The 20,263-nt window shown below is 40.6% G+C and overlaps 1 protein-coding gene across 1 annotated transcript; it reads right to left on the bottom strand.

Annotated features, from left to right (window-relative positions):
- Window positions 1–2,150: 2,150 nt before the first annotated feature.
- Window positions 2,151–8,578, bottom strand: LOC108708644 (pro-FMRFamide-related neuropeptide FF). The gene is made up of 4 exons (XM_018247563.2): window positions 8,539–8,578; window positions 6,483–6,610; window positions 4,629–4,750; window positions 2,151–2,619 (listed from the first exon to the last, which is right to left on the bottom strand). The coding sequence occupies exons 1-4, from the start codon at window positions 8,576–8,578 to the stop codon at window positions 2,496–2,498; spliced, it is 414 nt and encodes a 137-aa protein (XP_018103052.2). The 3' UTR covers window positions 2,151–2,495.
- Between the last annotated feature and the right edge of the window lie 11,685 nt (window positions 8,579–20,263).

The raw sequence follows: 20,263 nt of genomic DNA, 5'->3' as shown, positions 1-20,263 counted from the left end.
TGATAAGGGAAAGTAAGCCCTACATGGTTCCCCACTGTTTCTTCTCCGAGTTTCCCAATGATCCCTGTCACTGCACACCCAGCACTGGGGTCAGGCCTTTTATTCATACAAAAAAATCCCAAAGAAACATTAAAATTGCACTTTAGGAGGGAAATATTGCACCCTCGTAGTACTTAACCTCGCTGTTTGTTAGCGAGCCCTATGAGCATTAACGGATAAAAGGGATAGATCCAGAAGAAGAAGAATCGTTGCTGAAAGATGGAAACTAAAGGTGCAAATCATTTCAGTTGCTGTGCCCCTGCTAGCTGAAACAAAGTGAAGCCACTGGCTGGGGAAAGGAAGGGACGTTTAGGTCGCAGGGGGTGGATAGCTTATATTTAGCTCTGATTTCAGAGTAACGTTTGATTCAATTCCCTGCAAGTCCTGGGTAGAACAGCAGCTTTAAATATTTAAAGACTTTCAGTGTGACACATACATTTGACTCCACTACTCTGCAAACATCATCAAACCTCAATTTCTCAATAACCACTCATAAAGCTGTTGTGTATGGCAACAATTGAGTTTGGCTCGGTTCTTGTTCACTGCTGGTTTCTTGTCAGGAGGTTCATACATCCCAGATTTTAATAAACTTGTTAGGGCAACCTCTGCCCAGGTATGTCTATTTGTACATGGGGAGAGCGTCATTAACCAGTTTTTTCTCCACAGTGGTAATTAGGGAGGCTGCCATAGCTTCCACTTAAGAGTGGTCAGAAATGCTCATTCAAGTCCAAAAAAAGGGGAGCATCAACCTCACCTTAAATACTTCCTTCCGTGTTACACCTTAATAGTCCATCTAGGATGCAATATTGAATATGCTGATTTGCTGGAATTATTTTAAGATGGACTATTAAAGGTGAATTTTTTAACTAAAGCTTCTCCTGTTGATCCGTGGTTCTTATATCTAGTCAGAAATGCTGACGTTTATGTTGACGTGAGATTAACCGATCAACGTGATGACATTGGGAAAGGCAAGAAGAGTTTGCAAGAAGGCAGCAATATTGTCTCAATAGCAGGCAATCACAGTGCAGGACCAGAAGGAATGTAGGAAAGGGGCCGGGGCCAATCGAAATCTGAAGCACAAATCAGCAGGCTCGCTCCCATATTATGTAGACGTACTGTACAGCCTATGTATAATTTTCTATTGAATAAGCATGGCCGTACTACTTATCACCATGGACATAAAGGTGTCAGTCATCAATATCTAACGTGGCAATGTCCTGTGTCCGTTTACTATGGCTGATTGCTTAGGGGTTTCCCCTTTGAGAGTTAAGTAGATTATAGACATTAGGAGTTTTCTCCTTTTAAATTAACTTTTAGAATGATGTAGACATTTATATTCTTAGACAATTTGCATATTTTTATTTTTTGGGGGGTTTTGAATTATTTCAGGTTTTTCTTTAGTGGGGAATTTCAGCAGCTGTCTGGTTGCTAGGGTGTAATTTACCAGGCAATGGTTTTAATGAGAGTCTAGCAGCATCAGACTCAGGCATTGGGGGCCCACCGAAGCTGCAGTCACCAAGGCCCATCTTCCCAAAGTTCAATCCCCCCTCACGGCCCTATGTTCTGATGTGTCATGTTGAGCATCACTGATCTTCTTTCTGCATAACAGGGGCGGCCAATCAAGGGAGTGGGCCTGTGCCGTTTTTTTGCAGTACCCTGCCAGCCCAGTCCACCCCTGGGGGTTGGAATATGAATATCATGGGCCTCAATAGAAAAATAAGCGATAAAAAGTAACAATAACAAAACCTTTACAATACTGTGGGTTGCTTTTGCCTTAGGGTTCTGTTTCTCTAACACAGCCGTTGAGGTTGTAGAACAACAAGTATATAATTTGTAACTTTAATTTCACTGTAAAAACAGTTTCTGATCATTGAGGGCAGCCCTTGTCACCTGAAAGGACCAACTGATGAGGAAAGTATTAGAGAGTTTATTGATGACCCCCTTTTATATCCATACAGTTACTATATCGCACCATAAGCACTTCTTCAGCATAAACAATCCTTGGCCATACTGGCTGGAATTTCCCCATCTTCTCTCATATTATACGGTATGGGAAAACCTCTAGACGAGTCCGTTATTTAGTGTTTGAGAGGATCACAACAGAAGACATATTTGGTCAACACATGATTTTATTGACGAGCATGAGAAAGGATTTGCACGTGTAGGCTGATAATGCTAAACAGCACCCATGGAAACCCAAGTGCTGTGTACATGATAGGAGAGCAATACAAATGCCTGTATGCTTCAGTTTTCATGACAAAAGGGAGTGGGCACTTTCTATCTAAAGGAGCAAGATAAATTTGGTATGTTTACAAACGAATTGACTGTTAGACAGTGGCAGCATTTATTTGGGACATGGTTCTGCAAATGCTCATGTCACCTGTCCTGCTTCAAAAGCTCCTCATCCATTGTAACCTGTCCTAGCCATGAAGGGAATAGTCAGCATGAGTGTCTTGTCATTTCTTCTTCCCAAAGCGCTGGGGGACAGCCATGCTCCAGAACTGAGGTGCTATAGAATCCCAGCCTCGCGATTGGATCCTGCTGTCCCCTAACATTGAACTGCGCTCATCTCTGCCAAATCTGAAGAAGAAAAGAGATTAAGGGATTGGAAGCAAGTACACCAGGTTTGAACATGGGCTGTGATTTATTGCATAATGGAGAAATTCAAAAAAGTATTTCCCCCCCCCACTTCCCACATACGCATAGGAGATTCAAAACTTGGACTGGTGGAAACTGCTCCGAAATCCCTGTTTAGAGGTGGAAGGAAAAATGGTCGCTTGTAACTATCTACTAAGATCTGTACAGCCACTGGCAAAGTTTACTCTAGCCCTTTAACCAATTAAATGTCAAAATGTGATTATAAAAGACTCTCACATAACCCTGTTCTCTTCCCCCCAGCAAGTCCTTTGCCATCTCTGCTGATTCCACAAATGCTTGAACTTAAACTTAGCCCTAGTACCGCATGTGATTGATACGACCCTGTGAGATTCCCTACTTCCATTATGGGGAAAATTTAATACAATTATTTTTTTGATGAAAAACATATTGCCTCTATAAGTGATAAACATGCTCATTTATTTATGGAATATATGTGCTAGTGACTTGCATCTGACCCCAAACTCTTAAACCAGGTTTGCTGGAAGCTCATGCCTTATGTCGGGGGCCCCTAGTGATACGTTAAAGGAACAGTAACACCAAAAAATTTAAGTGGTTTAAAATAATTTAAATTGTACTGTTGCCCTGTACTGATAAACCTGGGGTGTTTGATTCAGAAAGACTATACTATACTTTATATAAATAAGCTTGTGCCATGGGGGCAAACATCCAAAAAGTAAAGGTTACATAGCAGATAAACTTTGTAGAATATAATGGTGTTCTGCAGAGCTTATCTGTTATCCACTATTCAGCCTGTGCCATTTAGCCCTATTTCACCTTTGTTGTTACATGGCAGCTTGTTTATATAAACAATATATAATTCAGTGTATTAAGTGTTTATTAAGCAGTCACACTGGCTTTATCAATGCAAAGCAACAGTATATTATATTTTAATTACTTACATTTTTTGTGTTACTGTTCCTTTAACCTAGCAGTGGTTACTTTTCCTTGGAGATCCTGTCAAAGTACCTGCCAAACACAAACCTAAATCCCGATACCCCCCCACACTATGGGGCAACTCCTATCTACCCCAATCTATAATGACTACCCTGAATGATTAATAAGCATCAGGATGCTCCATTTAGTATATATAAAAGGAAGGGTGACATCCCAACCTTCATAATGAGGAGTGGGAAGGAGGCCAGTAATCTATATTTTTTTTTTTGATCATTACAAAAGGTGACCGTACTCAATTCAATGTAATTCACCCATTAGCCCTCATTAAATTAGTTAAAAATGGAAAACATTCCCCTGATCAATGTTGGAGAGGTGGAGGATGGGGGGGGGGGCTCCACTTGTTCCACCTATTAGTGACTATTTACATCCAGAGTCCTGACCCTTATGGGGAGATAACCTTCATTGTTATAAAGGATCCTAAGGTTGAATTACTGGGGCTAATCAATCACATAGTCCACAAAAACCACACTAGGGTATTGATCCTTGCTTTTCTTACTTCTGCAAATAAAAAGGTTGCTCTTACATTATATGGGGTGGACCATTCCAATGGTCAGTATGTGGATAAAATCCTGCCAATTGAGTGAACTTTTGTAGCTTGGAGGCAGCACCATATTGCACCTCCCCACCCATTCTCTGCCCTGGCAATTGCTTGAAAGTGTTTCCAGACGATTTTCACTTGCAAATAGAGACTGCCACATCTCCAAGCTTTCTCTTGCTTTGGGATGGCTCAGTCCTTGAGCTACTAAAAATTGAGTGACAGCTCCACAAATGCCCCGTATGCTATTGCCTAAAGGTTATGGCAGAATGCTGTGACTACAATTTCTTGAATAAAAGCATCACCTTTACTTACATGTGCTGGGACACTCGTTTGGAGGTCTTGGCTGGCCCATATGCTACAGCACCTAACTGATCTATAGTAGCTTACTGGCAAATCCATCATCCTTTTAGGCAACCTGTTTTATCAATCTGCCTCTCACCTCTGGGGCTGGAAGAGAAAGGAGCTCCTGGCAGGTCTGTTGTGAAGAATTGTCCTCAGCAAAGCATTTAGTGCCATTTTCTCATCAGTTGTTGGTTGTGACATGAAACTTGACTCATCTGTCTGTAATAACAATACATTGCATGGGCAGATTATACTATACTATATTATATTATATAACAGTGCAGTGCAACTCTGGGGGATCTACTGTAAATATTTGTTTTAACCACACACTATCTATGTCTAATTAAATCAAATTTAAAGGGGTGGTTCACACAGTAAACTTTTAGTATGTCATAGAATGGCTTATTCTAAGCAACTTTTCAATTGGCCTTCATTTTTTTCTAGTTTTTGAATTATTTGCCTTCTTTTTCTGACTCTTTCCAGCTTTCGAAATGGGAGTCACCCACCCCATCTAAAAACAAATGTTCTGTAACGCTACACATTTATAATTGCCACTTTTTATTACTCCTCTTTCTATTCAGGCCTCTCTTATTCATAATCCAGTCTCTTATTCAAATCAATGCATGGTTGCTAGGGTAATTTGGACCATAGCAGCCAATATTGCAAACTGGAGAGCTTCTGAAAAAAAAGCCAAATAACTCAAAAAGCACAAATAATAAAAAATGGAAACCTATTGAAAATTGTCTTAGAATATCACTCTCTACATCATACTTAACATTAATTGAAAGGTAAACAACCCCTTTAATGATGTCTATAGCATGTGGGAACCTCCATGACACGTATTTTACAATCAGCACGATGAATTCCTTTTGTTGGTTGTTTTTGACTGCATCGTGCCATGTGTTGCCTGTAAAGATGTCAGCACCTTTGATTTTACAATCTATGTTTAAAGGATAAATGGCGTTGTCCCTCTAACTTCATTAATAAGACTGATTATCATTACGATTATTATTTAGTGCTGCACCTCTATACATGGTCACAGAATAGGCTGAAGAGGTGGAATCTTGTCATTACAGCAGGGAAGTTGGGATGGATATTGCTGCGGGATCCTTTTTCTTTTCGGATATACGCAGTGCATAATATGCCATTTAACACACTTTTATTGTGTAGGGCCATACATTTTGTAACCATTATACCCCCTTGTGCTAAGCAGGACCTATTCAATGCATGACTGATGCTTTACTCTGATACTTTGTGGAACACATCACCTACTAATGGACAGAGGGCTCTCTTTAGAAATACAATCAAATTTTTTCTTCTAGCCCAGGTTTTGGTCTATGAATTTAAGGGGAAATATTGTGAATCTTTAATTGATTGTATTTAGAAATTGTATTATTTCAGTACGACGAAGCTTATGTTCAATTTTCATTGTTATGATAGTACCCCTTTAATAATAAATAACATTTATGATGAGATTTAGCTCTATTTATACAGCGCCGGCATATATAACAATGATTTACTGCAAAGCTTACAGTCTAATTTCCATATCCCAGATACACAGACAGCAGGATCAGAGACCCCTCCTTGAGGAAACCCACATAAGCACAGGAAGAAAACAGAAACTCCATGCAGATATTGCCCCAATCAGAACTGGTGTGTATGTATGTGTGTTTGTGTGTGTATAAGCCTAGCTAACTATGTTATATTTTTATAAAATAAAGAATTCTTCTGCCAAAATCCTGATTCCACTGCTGCATGCTGTTACAGTATCATTATCTGACTATCATGGACTGACACCTCTTACAGTGAGATATTACATTTATATAAAATCAGTGTCAGCCTTATTCAGGCATCATATCTAAATGTATATTTCCCAATTCAAGACAAATTTACCATAAACCTTCCCCTCTGTACATGAGTTGGCAGTTGGATCCTACATCCCAAAACATACCTGTGAATCCAGGTAACTAGGTGGCACCTCCAGAAAGTTGTCTGACAGCTCTTCCCCTGCCTGATGAGAGTGGGCACCTCTGATACACGCAAGGAGAGCAAGAAGCATGAGACTGAGAGGCTGCATGGCTGAGAGAGTGAGGTGTGATAGGTTTCCAAGCACTGTATATATATATAATAGGAGAACTCTAGAAGGAGGGGCAGTAGGAGAGGCAAGGCAGAAAGGTGATTCATCTGTAGAGTGGAAATGCACATGTTGCTGTCAGAAACCAGTGGCTGGGATGTGACCCTGGAGAGGTGAAATACCCCCCTGGGTCTGAGCAAATCTCACCTTCCTCTTATTACTTTGATAAATCCAACTAAATTGAGCTTAAAATCCTTTGTGAACAGTTAATTGAAAGTGGTTTGTTCTGCTAATGTAATGGGGTCCCAAAGGGAAGGGTTTTGAATGATTTGTTAATTTCTTCCTTAGAGTAATGGTTACGAACAAATGATGCACATGACAGCAACGCATTCTGCTTCCACGTTCTTATGACAAAGTATTCCATAATATCACCAGGATGCCAGTGCAAGGAGAACCAGAAAAACGTTAGCTCTCCTGTTGCAAAGCAATAAGGCTGCAGTTACATGGCGCACACTGACAAATACCAATTTAGGAATGGATCACTTGTTTTAGAATGTGAGAGCAGCATAAATGGACTTTTTATTAAAGGGGGTGCATTGGAATGGTCTCATCCTTTATTGAAGGGGGTGCATTGGAATTGTCCCATCCTTTATTGAAGGGGGTGCATTGGAGTGGTCTCATCCTTTCTTTAAGGGGTGCATTAGAATGGTCCCATCCTTTATTGAAGGGGGTGCATTGGAATAGTCCCATCCTTTCTTGAAGGAGGTGCTTAGCATGAAAGAAACCCTTTAAAGTGAAAGCCTGGATAGACATTACAGAAGAACATAAATTAATTAAAATTAAAGCACAATCTGGTAGCAGGGCCACCATCAGAATTTGTGGGGCCCCATACAACAAAATGTTCTGGGCTCCCTACAAATAAAAAAAACAAAAACTGGTGGCGTGGCCTCCCTACAAGTTAAAAAAAACAAAACACTGGTGACCAGGGACCGGTACAAGTAAAAAAAACCTTTGTGGCCAGCCCCCCTCCCAAGTTAAAAAAACCCACTGGTAACCAGGCACCAGTACAAGTAAAAAAAAACTTTGTGGCCAGCCCCCCATCCCAAGTTAAAAAATAAAAATCAGTGGCCAGGGCCCACCAACTTAAAAAAAAAAAGAGTGCTCAAAGGTTTTAAAATAAAAAGTTAAAAAAATTGGTGTTTGGCATGGCTAGACTCCTACTTTGGCAGTTCAAGGGGAGCCAGCTAATCCAGGACGGCCAGGCTCCACTTAAAATATAGAAGGCATCAGGCCCAGGACAATTGTTCCCCCAGTGCCCCCCCTGATGGTGGCCCTGTCTGGTAGTCCCTTGAAAAAGATACTGGGGTTCAAGTTCTCTGTTTATTCAGGAAAATAGAACCCATTCCTTGCTAAACAAACAACCACGCCCAGATCTTCCCCAGTTACCTTCTCAAACTCCCTCTGTCTATCCACTGTATGGGGGACTGTGAGCTGGTCCCGCTGCAGCATTTTCAGTGCCATGGCCCAGTACCAATTGAAATCTATGCCAGCTCTGTACTTACTCCATTGTGTGTGTGAAATATCTGTTATACAATCAGCACTGAACTGCCTCGCACTTTAAGCCCTTTTCAGTCTGTCTGACCCAGACCAGATCAGTCAAGTGGTCTCCTCCATAGGAAACCACCCTGCACATTTCTCAAACTTACTTTAAATTTACAAGTACATAGAGGGCTTTAGGAAGGTCTAAAAAAGAGAGCACAGTCTAGGGGGTTTTGGGTTGGTAACAGGGGCGTAACTACAGAGGAAGCAGAGCATGTCGCTGCAGGGGGGCCCAGGAGGCATACCTGTCCACCCAACATTGTTTGCAGGGAATTTACTCTCTTTTTACCCATAACCCCCCCCCCCCAATGGTCCAGTATCCCTTTCTACTTACTTTCATCTGCCACCTCTTTTTCTTCCATTTCAAAGCCCATTTCTCTATCATGTCTATGCCTCTGATCAGCTCCTCCTCTCCCCAACTGTCCCAGCATACCCAGCAGCTGCCCTACACCACTAACTCCCTGCTTATTTGTTCTCCCAGCCTTTTCTCTGTGACCCCCCACAACAAACAATATAAGATTTTCTATTGTTGCTATATAAAACACATACAAACCTAAGGTTCTGTCTTCTATTAGCTGCTATATTAGAATCTACTTGGAGAATAACCCAATCACAAAACTAGAAGATATTATTTAAGGAGGTCCCTAATTGTGATTGAACTTTAACATTGTTTTTTTAGGGTTAGAGGAAGAGGGTAGCTACTTTTTTTTACTCATCTTTCTATTCAGGCCCTCTCCAGTTTCCAGTCTCTTATTCAAATCAATGCATGGTTACTAGAGTAATCTGAAATTGCAAACTGAATAACTGCTGAATAAAAAGCTAAATAACTCAAAAACGACAAATAAAAAAAAATGAAAACCAATTGCAAATTGTCTCAGAATAGCACTCTCTACATCATATTAAAAGTTAATCCAAAAGGTGACGAACCCTTTTAAAAATTATAAAACTTACTAAATGCCACCTTTAATTTAAGAAAAGTCAGACATTCTGGGAAAAGAAATGACACAATATTTCATGGTTTAAAAAAACTCTCAACATATTTAAATCAATGAGATACTATTATTTTTATCATGTACTTATAAAGCGCCAACATATTCCACAGTGCGCTACAATAAATGGGTGTACGCAGGGAACTCACACATATACAGGTTAAGCACCCAATAACTGATACAAAGAGCTTACAATCTAAGAGGGAAAGGGAAGGAGACACAAGGTGTGGGAATGGGCAAGACACTACATTTCTGTTGTTTGTAATTCTTACTTTCTTGACTATATGTAATGAAATCAAGCCTTCTGTAAACTTTTATCTGTTTCCAGGGACACTGATTACTTGCAATACTGAATCTATTGGCAGTTGTGGTTATTTTTCAAGAAAAACACATCAGCCAGATCACAGACTATGGCTAGCCCACTCAAATGTGCCTACATGAAATCATACTGTATATATGTGTGCTGCTTCTAATATGATAAGTAACTTCTAGCATATATCAAAATATATCCTTAGCTACTCTGAAATATTGTACATTGACTTGCATGACTGGGTGTCCTAGAGTGGTGCTTGGGGGCCTCATGCACAGTAAGGATAAAAGAACACTATTAGCTTAGAAACAAAAGTTACAGAGAAGCAAAGTAAAGGGCAATGTTCCTCCAGTAGGTTAGGGAATAGAACAAAATAGCCAAAATGTCCCACAGTATACACCCTTTGGTTTCCACCCACATTCCTACTATCTGATTGTGCTGCATGACATATTTTTCTGCCCTTTTCATGAGATTTCAAGCGTATAGGTCCTATTAGCCTAAATCTGTGTTGCAATGAATTGCACATAGCAGCTGAGATAGTTGTAGTAGTTGATTTGATTCAACATTTTACTCCTGTGTGGCTCCTCGATGATCCACAGGAAGGCCAACTAAAAAAAAGAAATTAAAAAAAAACACTCATTGGAGATCTGGAAGGAATTTCCTCCCTAGAATTGATCTTCTGTAATGTTTTAGGTGCTTGTTCCTTAGGACACACTTTCTTGGACCAAATGCGCTTGGGCAGCCTTTCCCGTCTGTCAGTTTCAATGCTAATATGCAACAAACCAACCAATAATGGCCAATCAAACATTGTCTGTTGCAGACAACCATGAATGAGAGGAGTGTTGTGATGAGGCTGCTTGCAGGACATCATGTTATTGGAATATTATGCAACTACTCCTTAATGCCAAGCCCAGCATGGATGCACCTCGAGATTTTTCATTTTACACACTGTCCCCAGTTCTTGAAAGCAAGTAACAATGATCTGTTACTCTTCAGTATCCAATCCCTTTTATTTTGAACAAGAGTGAATTACTACGGCATAACAAAGAACATACAGATGGCAAAGGAATATCAGGACTGTGCCTGGCAACACCTTGTTCGTTCCCTCCACGAGGCAATAACCTGTGATAGTCAGACTAAATCATGCACTTGGTAAATGTCATACCTGTTAATGCAAACCTAAGTTTATCATCCTTTGCTTTCAAAGAACTCATTTGGCTCAGCACTTTTCTATAGATTAAAAGAAAACAGTAAAGCCTTGCTCCAAGCAACATACTTCTTATATTATGGTGCACTTCATTAAATGTGGTTATGATAAACATGTCCCCAACAAACTATGGAGATTTGATTGGCTGCCCTTTGGCACGAGGTATGAAGCTGCTGAACAGTGGTTTACATTCTGGGAACCATGACATTAACATGGCAATGTAAATTGTATTTCAATATGTCTTTACAGAGCTTTTAAATCATGTGCATCACTTAACCTGGTCTCACCACAAAACAATCATTCCCCCCATGAATACATTAGGTACTGCCAATCAGGTCTGGACTGGAAGTCAAAATAGGCCCTGGCATTCCAAGTACTCAGAGGCCCAAATAGTCCTGCACCAGCTCACTAAATAGTGACTGCCTATGGAACCTTAGAGCAGCCCCTCTGGCATTTGCCAGAACCCACAGATTGCCAATCCAGGCCTGCTGCCAACCCACAAACTCTGAGTCTCATCCCTCTATGCCACAAAAATAGAACAAGTCTCTAGCTTCCAATACAAATTGCAAATCAGGTACAGATGATTGAAATTAGTAGGACTAGAAGAGTCACACACTTTTGGCACAATGGGGGGAGCACAGTTGGGGGGGGTGATAAGCAAAGTAGAGACCAGACAGTAGGGAGCCAAAGGGGCTCAGATCACTGGGTGAGAAGCTGGTATGAGTGAGCAGGGGAGGTGTGTGTTAATGTAAGCCAGGCCTGAAGAATTTGACTCTGAAAATAAGTTTCGGAAATGTTGAATTTCTGTTAGTTTTAGAAACTCCTGGAATTGAATGAAATACCCTTTTATCCAGTTTCAGGCAGCCCTGCTCGGGATGTAAGTGTAACCCTTTTGACACCCCTTTGTTGGTGTTACACTCCACGTGTGGCGCTTACCTGATGACACGGGACAAACCTGAGCCACTCCGCAGTGGTATTGGGAGAGACTGGGTACCTGGTACTTACTAGCGCAGTGCCTCCACCTAGTGGGATCCGGGAATGCATTTACGGATGGCCCCACTAGGAATACAGTAATAACACACACACAGTATTGGTTAAACTAAATAATGGTTTATATAAAATAAATGGCCAACTAGTGCATGCAGCACTCCTAACTGGTGGCAATAGGGCCTCACTAACTAACTTGCTAGCGCCAAACTGTCTGCCTATCTAATAAAAGCAAAGCACTTTAATACACAGTCTCTTTATTCTTCAGCGCCTCTTTTGGGTACTGTCCCTTTAACCAGGATACTCACAAATCCTCTTTGGAATACTTTAGAGCTCTCTCCAGGTAAATCCAGCACATTCAGGCATACAGTGCGATAACCAAATGAATACTTTTGGTGCAGCCGCTCACCTCTCTGGGCCCACCAGCAGCTCTCTGGCTTCCTTCTCTGTCCACCATGCGGCTCTCTATGCCAGGCTTTTCTTCTTTTGCCAGTCTCTGTGACTTCCTTTTCCTGCCATGTCACTTCCTGTTGTACTGAAATCACTGACTAGCTGGTTGCTAGGTAACAATTTACAGCACACAGACACAGGCTCTGTGCTTCTGCCATTACATGTATAAGGCAATGCTTTTTCACCGATCCCCTACATAAGCAGCTACACAGCAACACATAGCTTTTTGGGAGCAAACAACATTTCTTTATATATTTATATGTACCAAATTGGGAGAATGCTTGATTGTTTTTGCCCCATAGATATCTACAGAACACATAAACAAAATAAAATACTGAACAGATTTTATTCCTACAGGGAAATTCACAGGGGACCCCAAAAACATGTTGTGTTATTACAGGAGGGTAGAAGAAACAAAGATGTTTATAGCTTTTTGCAGTACAGGTATGAGATCTAATATAACCAGAAACCCATAATCCAGAAAACTAAAAAAATATAGAAATAGATTAATGGATTACCATTAAAGCAAACAACTTATATTTTTTCTTTTCTTTGTAATGAGTAGATAGGGCCTTGTATAGGACAGTATCTAAGCTGCATACCGTATGTACTCGAGTATAAGCCGATCCGAGTATAAGCCGAGGTACCTAATTTTACCTACGAAAACTGGGAAAACTTATTGACTCTAGTATAAGCCTAAACACAACTACAGCCCTGTCTCCCAGCAGCGCACATTCCGCCAAAGAGACCCCCCCAGCGATCAACCGGACTTCTTTGCAAAGTTGATGGTGACAGAGAATTGCCAAAAGGATTACTGTGTGCATTGTCCCACTACTATGTGCAGAGGGTGCTGTGTGATATTGCCATCACTGTTAATCTTTCGTATAACCAACAGAGGGTGCTGTGTGATATTGCAGTCACTGTTATTCTTTCATATAACCAACAGAGGGCGCTGTGTGATATTGCAGTCACTGTTATTCTTTCATATAACCAACAGAGGGCGCTGTGTGATATTGCAGTCACTGTTATTCTTTCATATAACCAACAGAGGGCATTGTGGGATATTGCAGTCTCTCCCCAAGTGAACTGTTGGTATAGGAATGATTAAAAGTGACTGCAATCTCAGCTACTGCCTGCTGACCCGAGTATAAGCTGAGGTAGATTTTTTCAGCACATTTTGGATGCTGAAAAACTCGGCTTATACTCGGTAAATGTTAAAATGTGTTTTAATATCCAGGTTGATCCAAATAATAGGAAGACTCCTTATCTGGAAACCTCTAAACCCAAAGCACCCCAGATAGTAGCCATCAGTGGCATAACTATAGTGCATCGGGCCCCCTTGCATCGCCCACGACTTGTGTCCCCCTTCCTCTTTGCAGGTAAGATAATGGCTTGGGAGAAGGTTTTTTTTTTTTTTAAATTAGCTATAGAGGAAGTAGACCCCACAGTTCAGGCCCCCTGTTCCCAGGCACCCCTGCGACTGCAGGGTCTGCTTCCTCTATAGTTGCACAACTGGTAGCCGTTCTCTGGAGAACACTAAGGAGATGTCACCGTTGGCTGTTATGGGGTACCCTGGCATCCCTGTGCAACTCTATGTGCTCCATACAGGAAAGGGTTTGTGTTGGGCACTGACACAACAATTAATGAGAAATAAGAGTAAACCCAAGCAGCTGAATCATTACCTATACATCTAAATTGGTTTTTGAGGTGCTGTGGACCACAAAGAGAAAGGTTTCAATACAAATATTTACCCCATTGGCACCACATGTGTATTGCCGCACCCCACCCTTATTGTTTACCCTCCTTCCTATTAGCTAGAGTACTTGCAATGCATTGCTCACCAGGCCAGAAACCCATTGAGCGCTGATCCATTTGTCCAAGTGGAGCGACGGCTGCTTGCTAGCGGTGCCAGAGGAAGTACGCTCCTCAAGCTTCTCACTGACGCTCATTTTGGAAACCACAATAATGTCTTCCTGTTTGGGGCAGATAAAGAGGCAATGTGTGGGAGAGTGAGTAAGTGAAGCATGGCACCAGCATGCTGATTAGCAGAGCAATGTTCCTAGTAGAGAACAGTAAATGAATTAATAGATTTGATACAATTCCCTGCTATCTACAGAAATGACCGTGCACGTATTCAGTCAATATATGAAATTGCCTTTGTAGCTTTGATTTTTTTTCCACTCACTACTGCCAATAGTTATCTGATCTATTGCCTTACTTAATTACCTCATTAACCAGCTTAAGAGCCTCGTTCTCCCATGGCACTTGTTTCCCAGGCTCCTTTGTGAGCCTACAGATCAGGACTGTAATTGGTATATGTTTCTTAACACCAACCAAACACCATAAATGGTTTTACCTATTCAGGTCAAATACTCAAAGGGAAGAATATATCAACCGAATCACAGTGTGCTGCCTCTTTTGGCCCCCATTGCTGAACTTGCCTGCCCACCCTCTGTACTGCAGGGTTCTCTGAATAAAGGGCATTTGCTGCAGGGCCTCAAATCACAGGTGCATTCATAAACCAAAAGGCATGCTGGGTAAACTGCACTTGGTGGCCCGATTTCTTCTGGTTGTGGTTTTTAGGGGAAAACTCAAATTTAGGAAAAAACTTGAATTTTTAGAGATTTATCATAGCCCAAAGCTGCTAAAAATCTGAATCCGAAAATATTCCATCTCAAACCTGTCAAGTTCATGTAGAAGTCAATGGCAGATGTCCCTGAAGATGTTTCTTGACATCCTGATCTGTGCTGGATAACCTGAAAAAGTCAGGGTTTTGTCCAATAAAACAAAAAAGTTGAGTTTTTGCAGCAACAATTTGATAAAATCTAGTTTTTGGAAAATCAATTGTGCAATTTCACATCCAATTGTTTAGACAAAAAGTACTGATAAATGAGTTCAGTTCATGGAAGGGAGTTTGGTCGACTTTGTTTTCTTAAAAAATTTTGTTAAACTCAAGTTTTAGTAAATTAGCACCCTCTTTTTCTATTCAACCAGAAGCCATGTCTCCCCATTTTTTTCAATGATGTAATTATTAGACCAGAGAAAGATTCCTAGCCAACATAGACATGCTATATCCCAGGTGTGCCCATATTTTACTAATGTGAGGTCTACTTTTAGTAATGTGGTCCCATTATGATCTACATCCATAATATCACTGTTAGCATTCTGTTCCATGGAAAATATTACTTAAATATTATATTAATTTATAAGAGAATTTATATAACTATAGGTAGCTATAACAGAATTGGAATGAAAATAATAAAACAGAAGGGTAATTTAGTCAAACTGTTTGTTGACAGTGTCTTGAGATCTACTGATCAACTAAAGGTCTACTGGTAGATCCCGATCTACTTTTTGGACACCCCTGCTATATCCCTTTAATATATAGTAATGTTGGAAAAACAGATACATATCCATCAGGTTCAATGTTTTGTCCAAATAAAACCTGCCTAACTCCCAGCTGGAGTGGAATCCCCAGCAGAGTACTACAGTACTCATATAGGCTATTTTGCTGGGGGGTGATTCTAATTCTGATTAAGGCATATCCCACAAAACTGTTTTCCAAGCAAGAAGATGACCCTCAGTCTGTCACCATGTTGCCTGGTGTGTGTGCCAGAAAGTGTGAAGATTTCCCTCGGGATCATTCCTGCCACCTCAGCACCAAAGGCAACTCATCATCATTAATCCATCGAAACTGATCAACAAAACCAAAATTGGGTTAAATACTTGTGATAAATGGAGATCAAATGTAAAGTGAAAGGGTTGTGATCCTTACTAATGAAAAGGAATAGGGAAAGACTGGAGGTTCATTTTCATATTGTACAAGTCTTGTAAGCCATCTAAATGTGGGCGCCAACGGCTATTTGCCAATTGCAGGAAAAAATCAAACCTGCCCGATCGATATCAGGCCGATTTTTCGCCAATATTGATCGGGGAGACCCGTCAGAAACACCCAAACATGGAAAGATAAACTGCCAAATTGATCTTAAAGACAGATATCAGCCGCCCTAATCTGCCTGTGTATGGCCACCAGTTTGCAGGAATTATACAGCGGGGAGGGATATACTCAACTGCAGAATATGTCACCTCCTTGGGACACATTTCATTGCATTTGGCAATGGACAAAGGTTTTTTCAGTGCATCTGATGCAGGTTTGAGTGCATCTAAGCACATCTTATATTCTGCCTCTGCATTTATTGCTGCCAAGTTTAAGTCAAATTTTTGCACTTGTTGCACATGTTATAATACAATAGTATGTGTAATATAATGGTTGTCTTTAAAAGAAATAATGCAAATGCAATATATACATTTTCATGTGCACAGAATGCATTTTAAAATAAAACAACACCAAAGTGAGGTCATTAAAATCAACGCGGCTTGTGTCTTGGCTGACTGAAATAAGAAAAGACTAAGAGAAGCATTTAATAGAGCACTGCTGTTTGCCTAAGAACCTGTAGAACTGGAGCACTCACTGCATCTTATGTCATACCTGGATAAGTAGAACAGGCATGGGATCCCCATCATCCAGAGAGTTCTGGATTATAGGAAGGTCATTTCTCATATTCTCAGTTTTAAGCAAATAATTTCAATTTTTAAAAATGACTTTCTCTGTAATAATAAAACAGTACCAGGTACTTCATGGCATGAATCCGTATTGGAAGCAAAACAACCCAATTGCGTTTATTTAATTTTTTAAGGATTTTTAGCAGACTTGATTTTAAGCAGTCTTTCTGTAATATGGAGATCCAAATGACAGAAATAGCCCTTATCTGTAAAAGCATTCTGGATAATAGATTCCAAAAACTTACAGGCCGGTTAAATGGCTGCTGATAAAATTGAAGGGCAAGTCAACACCATAATAAAAATCTGCCTAATTAAAAAAAAAACATAATTCTAAACAACATTGCATTATACATTTATTACAATTTTTCTATGGCTTTTAAGTTATTTATATTTGTATTGCTATTGAAAGCAGTGTTTGTCTGTCCCATTCTATTCTCTGCCCTGATGGCTCAGACTGTTGATACAATGTAAGACAAGTCAGCTGATTAACAGAAACGTCTTTAACTAAGACTTTTTCAACATTGTTGAACCAGCAATTGAGCAAATAACTTTATAAATAACTTTAAAAGCACTGAAATGTTTTAATAAATATATTTTGGAAAGCAGCTTAGAATTATATATTATTTTACTAGGCAAATTTTTACTTTTGGGGTTGACTTGCCAACCATAGCGCCAGTGTGTGTGAATGTGATAGGGACCTTAGATTGTTAGCTCAACTGTATGTGTAGCTGGGTTTGAGCAGATTTACAATGAGGTGCTCCCAGAAGGCTATAGACAGGCTTACGGATGCTCTTAGTGTCTGATAGGCAAGTGTTGTCAGCAGCTGTGAGTGATCTCAGGAGAATGCAGTGCAGAGGAAAGGAGTCCTGCCAGTTTAAATGGCTTACCAGTGCTCTTACTATGGCATCAAACACTCCACCTACACAGGGATGGTTCCCTGGGGAATTTATGTTGCTGAAAATGTTGAGCAGAGATTGTACTTCCAGCACACATGGCCAATATCATACGAAGAGCGTGTTCTGCAGTGCACATACTTCCCACGAGGTCCATAAACACAGAATATGATACTACATCAGAATGATTTGGTATCATTGCAGCAGAGGAACCAGGAGCAAATGTGGAAATTACCGTCGGGACAGGGGGGGTTTGAGCAGGAAGATCCCAAGAGACAGACAAATTTATTGAGCTACTCAGAGATATAAAAGCAGGACAAACACAAGGGCTCCCGTTTTCCATAAAGAGTCCTTTTGCTGGAAGCCCCTCTGGAATCTGATTCGGATAGTTCAGTTCTCTCCTGTTTTGCATTTCTCTGGCCCATTCATATCTCTGATTCAGAGAGGAACACGCAGTTATTAAAGCAATTTGTCCTGTCCCTGCACTTTTGAGTTCATTTATGGCAATAAAGCTTCGCTCCTTCAGGGAAGTAATTTTATCTGCATCTCATATTTAATCAGCCTTCTCTCACTTTGAGTAACAACCCTCCTTTCCTCTCATGCTCTCAGTCTTTCTTTGTTCTTCCAATGCTGGGGAAGAAATGCCTTTCCCTTACAACCTAGAATAAACATTGTGAAGGCTTGCCAGGGTTTGATTTACCTTCTATCACCCCCTATTATAAGTTCCCTTGAGACATTGAGAAACTCTCCATATAGAGCTAAACAGGATCTGCCTAAACTCACTGAGGTACTGGTATCAACCTTTACAGCTTGGACTAATGTAGGAAAACCAAAAGCAGCAACTTAATCCCAGAGATCCCCACACCTACTCGACTCTCCAACACTTAAAGGTCAGGGGACACAAGCAGATTCGGGGAGACTATTCACCGCACTACGTCCCCTGCCTTCCCGCCAGCTAAAATGTAGATCACCAGTGGGAAGGCATGGTTTCTTTGTGAGGAAACTTCGGGACGACTTCGGAAAACGAATCGCTCAGAGTGCTATTCCGACGCCGATCTACATTTTAGCCGGCGGGAAGGCAGGGCAGACAGTGTGGGGAGATTAGTTGCCCAGAATAAAAGGATATTTGTCTCTGTGCAACTAATCCCCCCGAATCTGCCTGTGTTCCCTGACCCTTAGAGGGTTGGAGGATGCATAATATTGGCTTCTTAAGGGAGTAAAGTAACTCAAATGATTTATTCCAAGACAGAGATTGTATTCAATTTGATAGACTGAAGGAGAAACTAGGGGATCCAACTCTACAACTGTTTAGATATATGCAATTAAGGCATGTCTTTCAAGCTTAATTTGAGTCCCTCACGAGTAAACTTCGGACGACTTCGGAAGATGAAGCATTGCGAGTGACTAATCTCCCCGAATCTGCCCGTGTGCTCTTACACTAAGCCAGCAATTCAAAAATAAGCCCCTGCTTTGAGGCCCTGGAAGCAACATTCAAGGGGTTGGTGAGCAACATGTTGCTTGTGAGCTACTGGTTGGGGACCACTGCTCTAGCCTAACTGCCTTATATAGGTTCCTAGGCCTAGGACCCCCTCTGCTGTCGAAATACTGTATCTCAGGCCATTTGTGTGTCTAACCTTAGGAGGTTGCTGCCATCTAGTGACTTCAACTTCAAACTACACTTAACTGTTAACACAAATATACTGTGCCTGCTCACCGGTTGGCTCTTAATACTCTCCTGACTGAAGTAGTGAAACACCAACCAGAATTCTTCATGGGGGTTGTTCACCTTTAAATTAACTTTTAGTATGATGTAGAGAGTGATATTCTGAGACAATTTGCAGTTGTTTTTAATTTTTTGTGGTTTTTGAGCTATTTTGCTTTTTATTCAGCAGCTCTCCAGTTTTCAGTTTCTGGTTGCTAGGGTTCAAATTACCATAGCATCCGTGCATTGATTTGAATGAGAGACTGAAATATGATTAGGAGAGGCCTGAATAGAAAGATAAGTAATAAAAAGTAGCAATAACAATAAATATGTAGCCTTACAGAGCATTTGTTTTTTCATGGGGTGATTTAAAAACAGGAAAGAGTCAGAAGCAGAAGGCAAAGCCAAAAACTTAGTTAGACAAGAGGCAATTGGCAGAATACTCACTGCTTCACCAAAAAGACCCCAGCAGATGCCCATAGTCTGCACTGAACCTGTGGCCATAAATCTGTGGCCATGAAGACACAATTATAAGACAGAGGAGACTTTTCGAGCTGTGGAGAGACTGTTAAGGAGATCGGCAAGAAATAAGTAACTAAAGGACTAACTTTCCTAACTTTTTAACACTTCTTGTGCTGGCAGTCAGTGAGCTAAAATATCAGCATTATATCATAGTTAAAGGAAAACTATACTCCCAAAATGAACACTTAAGCAACAGATAGTTCATATCATATTAAGTGGCATATTAAAGAATCTTACCAAACTGGAATATATATTTAAGTAAATATTGCCCTTTTACATCTCTTGCCTTGAGCCACCATTTCGTGATGGTCTGTGTGCTGTCTCAGTGATCACCTGACCAGAAATACTTCAACTCTAACTGTAACAGGAAGAAGTGAGGAAGCAAAAGACACAACTCTGTCTGTTAATTGGCTCATGTGACCTAACATGTATGGTT

This window comes from Xenopus laevis, chromosome 2L, assembly GCF_017654675.1.
Source record: "Xenopus laevis strain J_2021 chromosome 2L, Xenopus_laevis_v10.1, whole genome shotgun sequence".
NCBI classification, from domain to species: domain Eukaryota; kingdom Metazoa; phylum Chordata; class Amphibia; order Anura; family Pipidae; genus Xenopus; species Xenopus laevis.
This window is presented reverse-complemented; position numbering and strand designations above follow the sequence as displayed.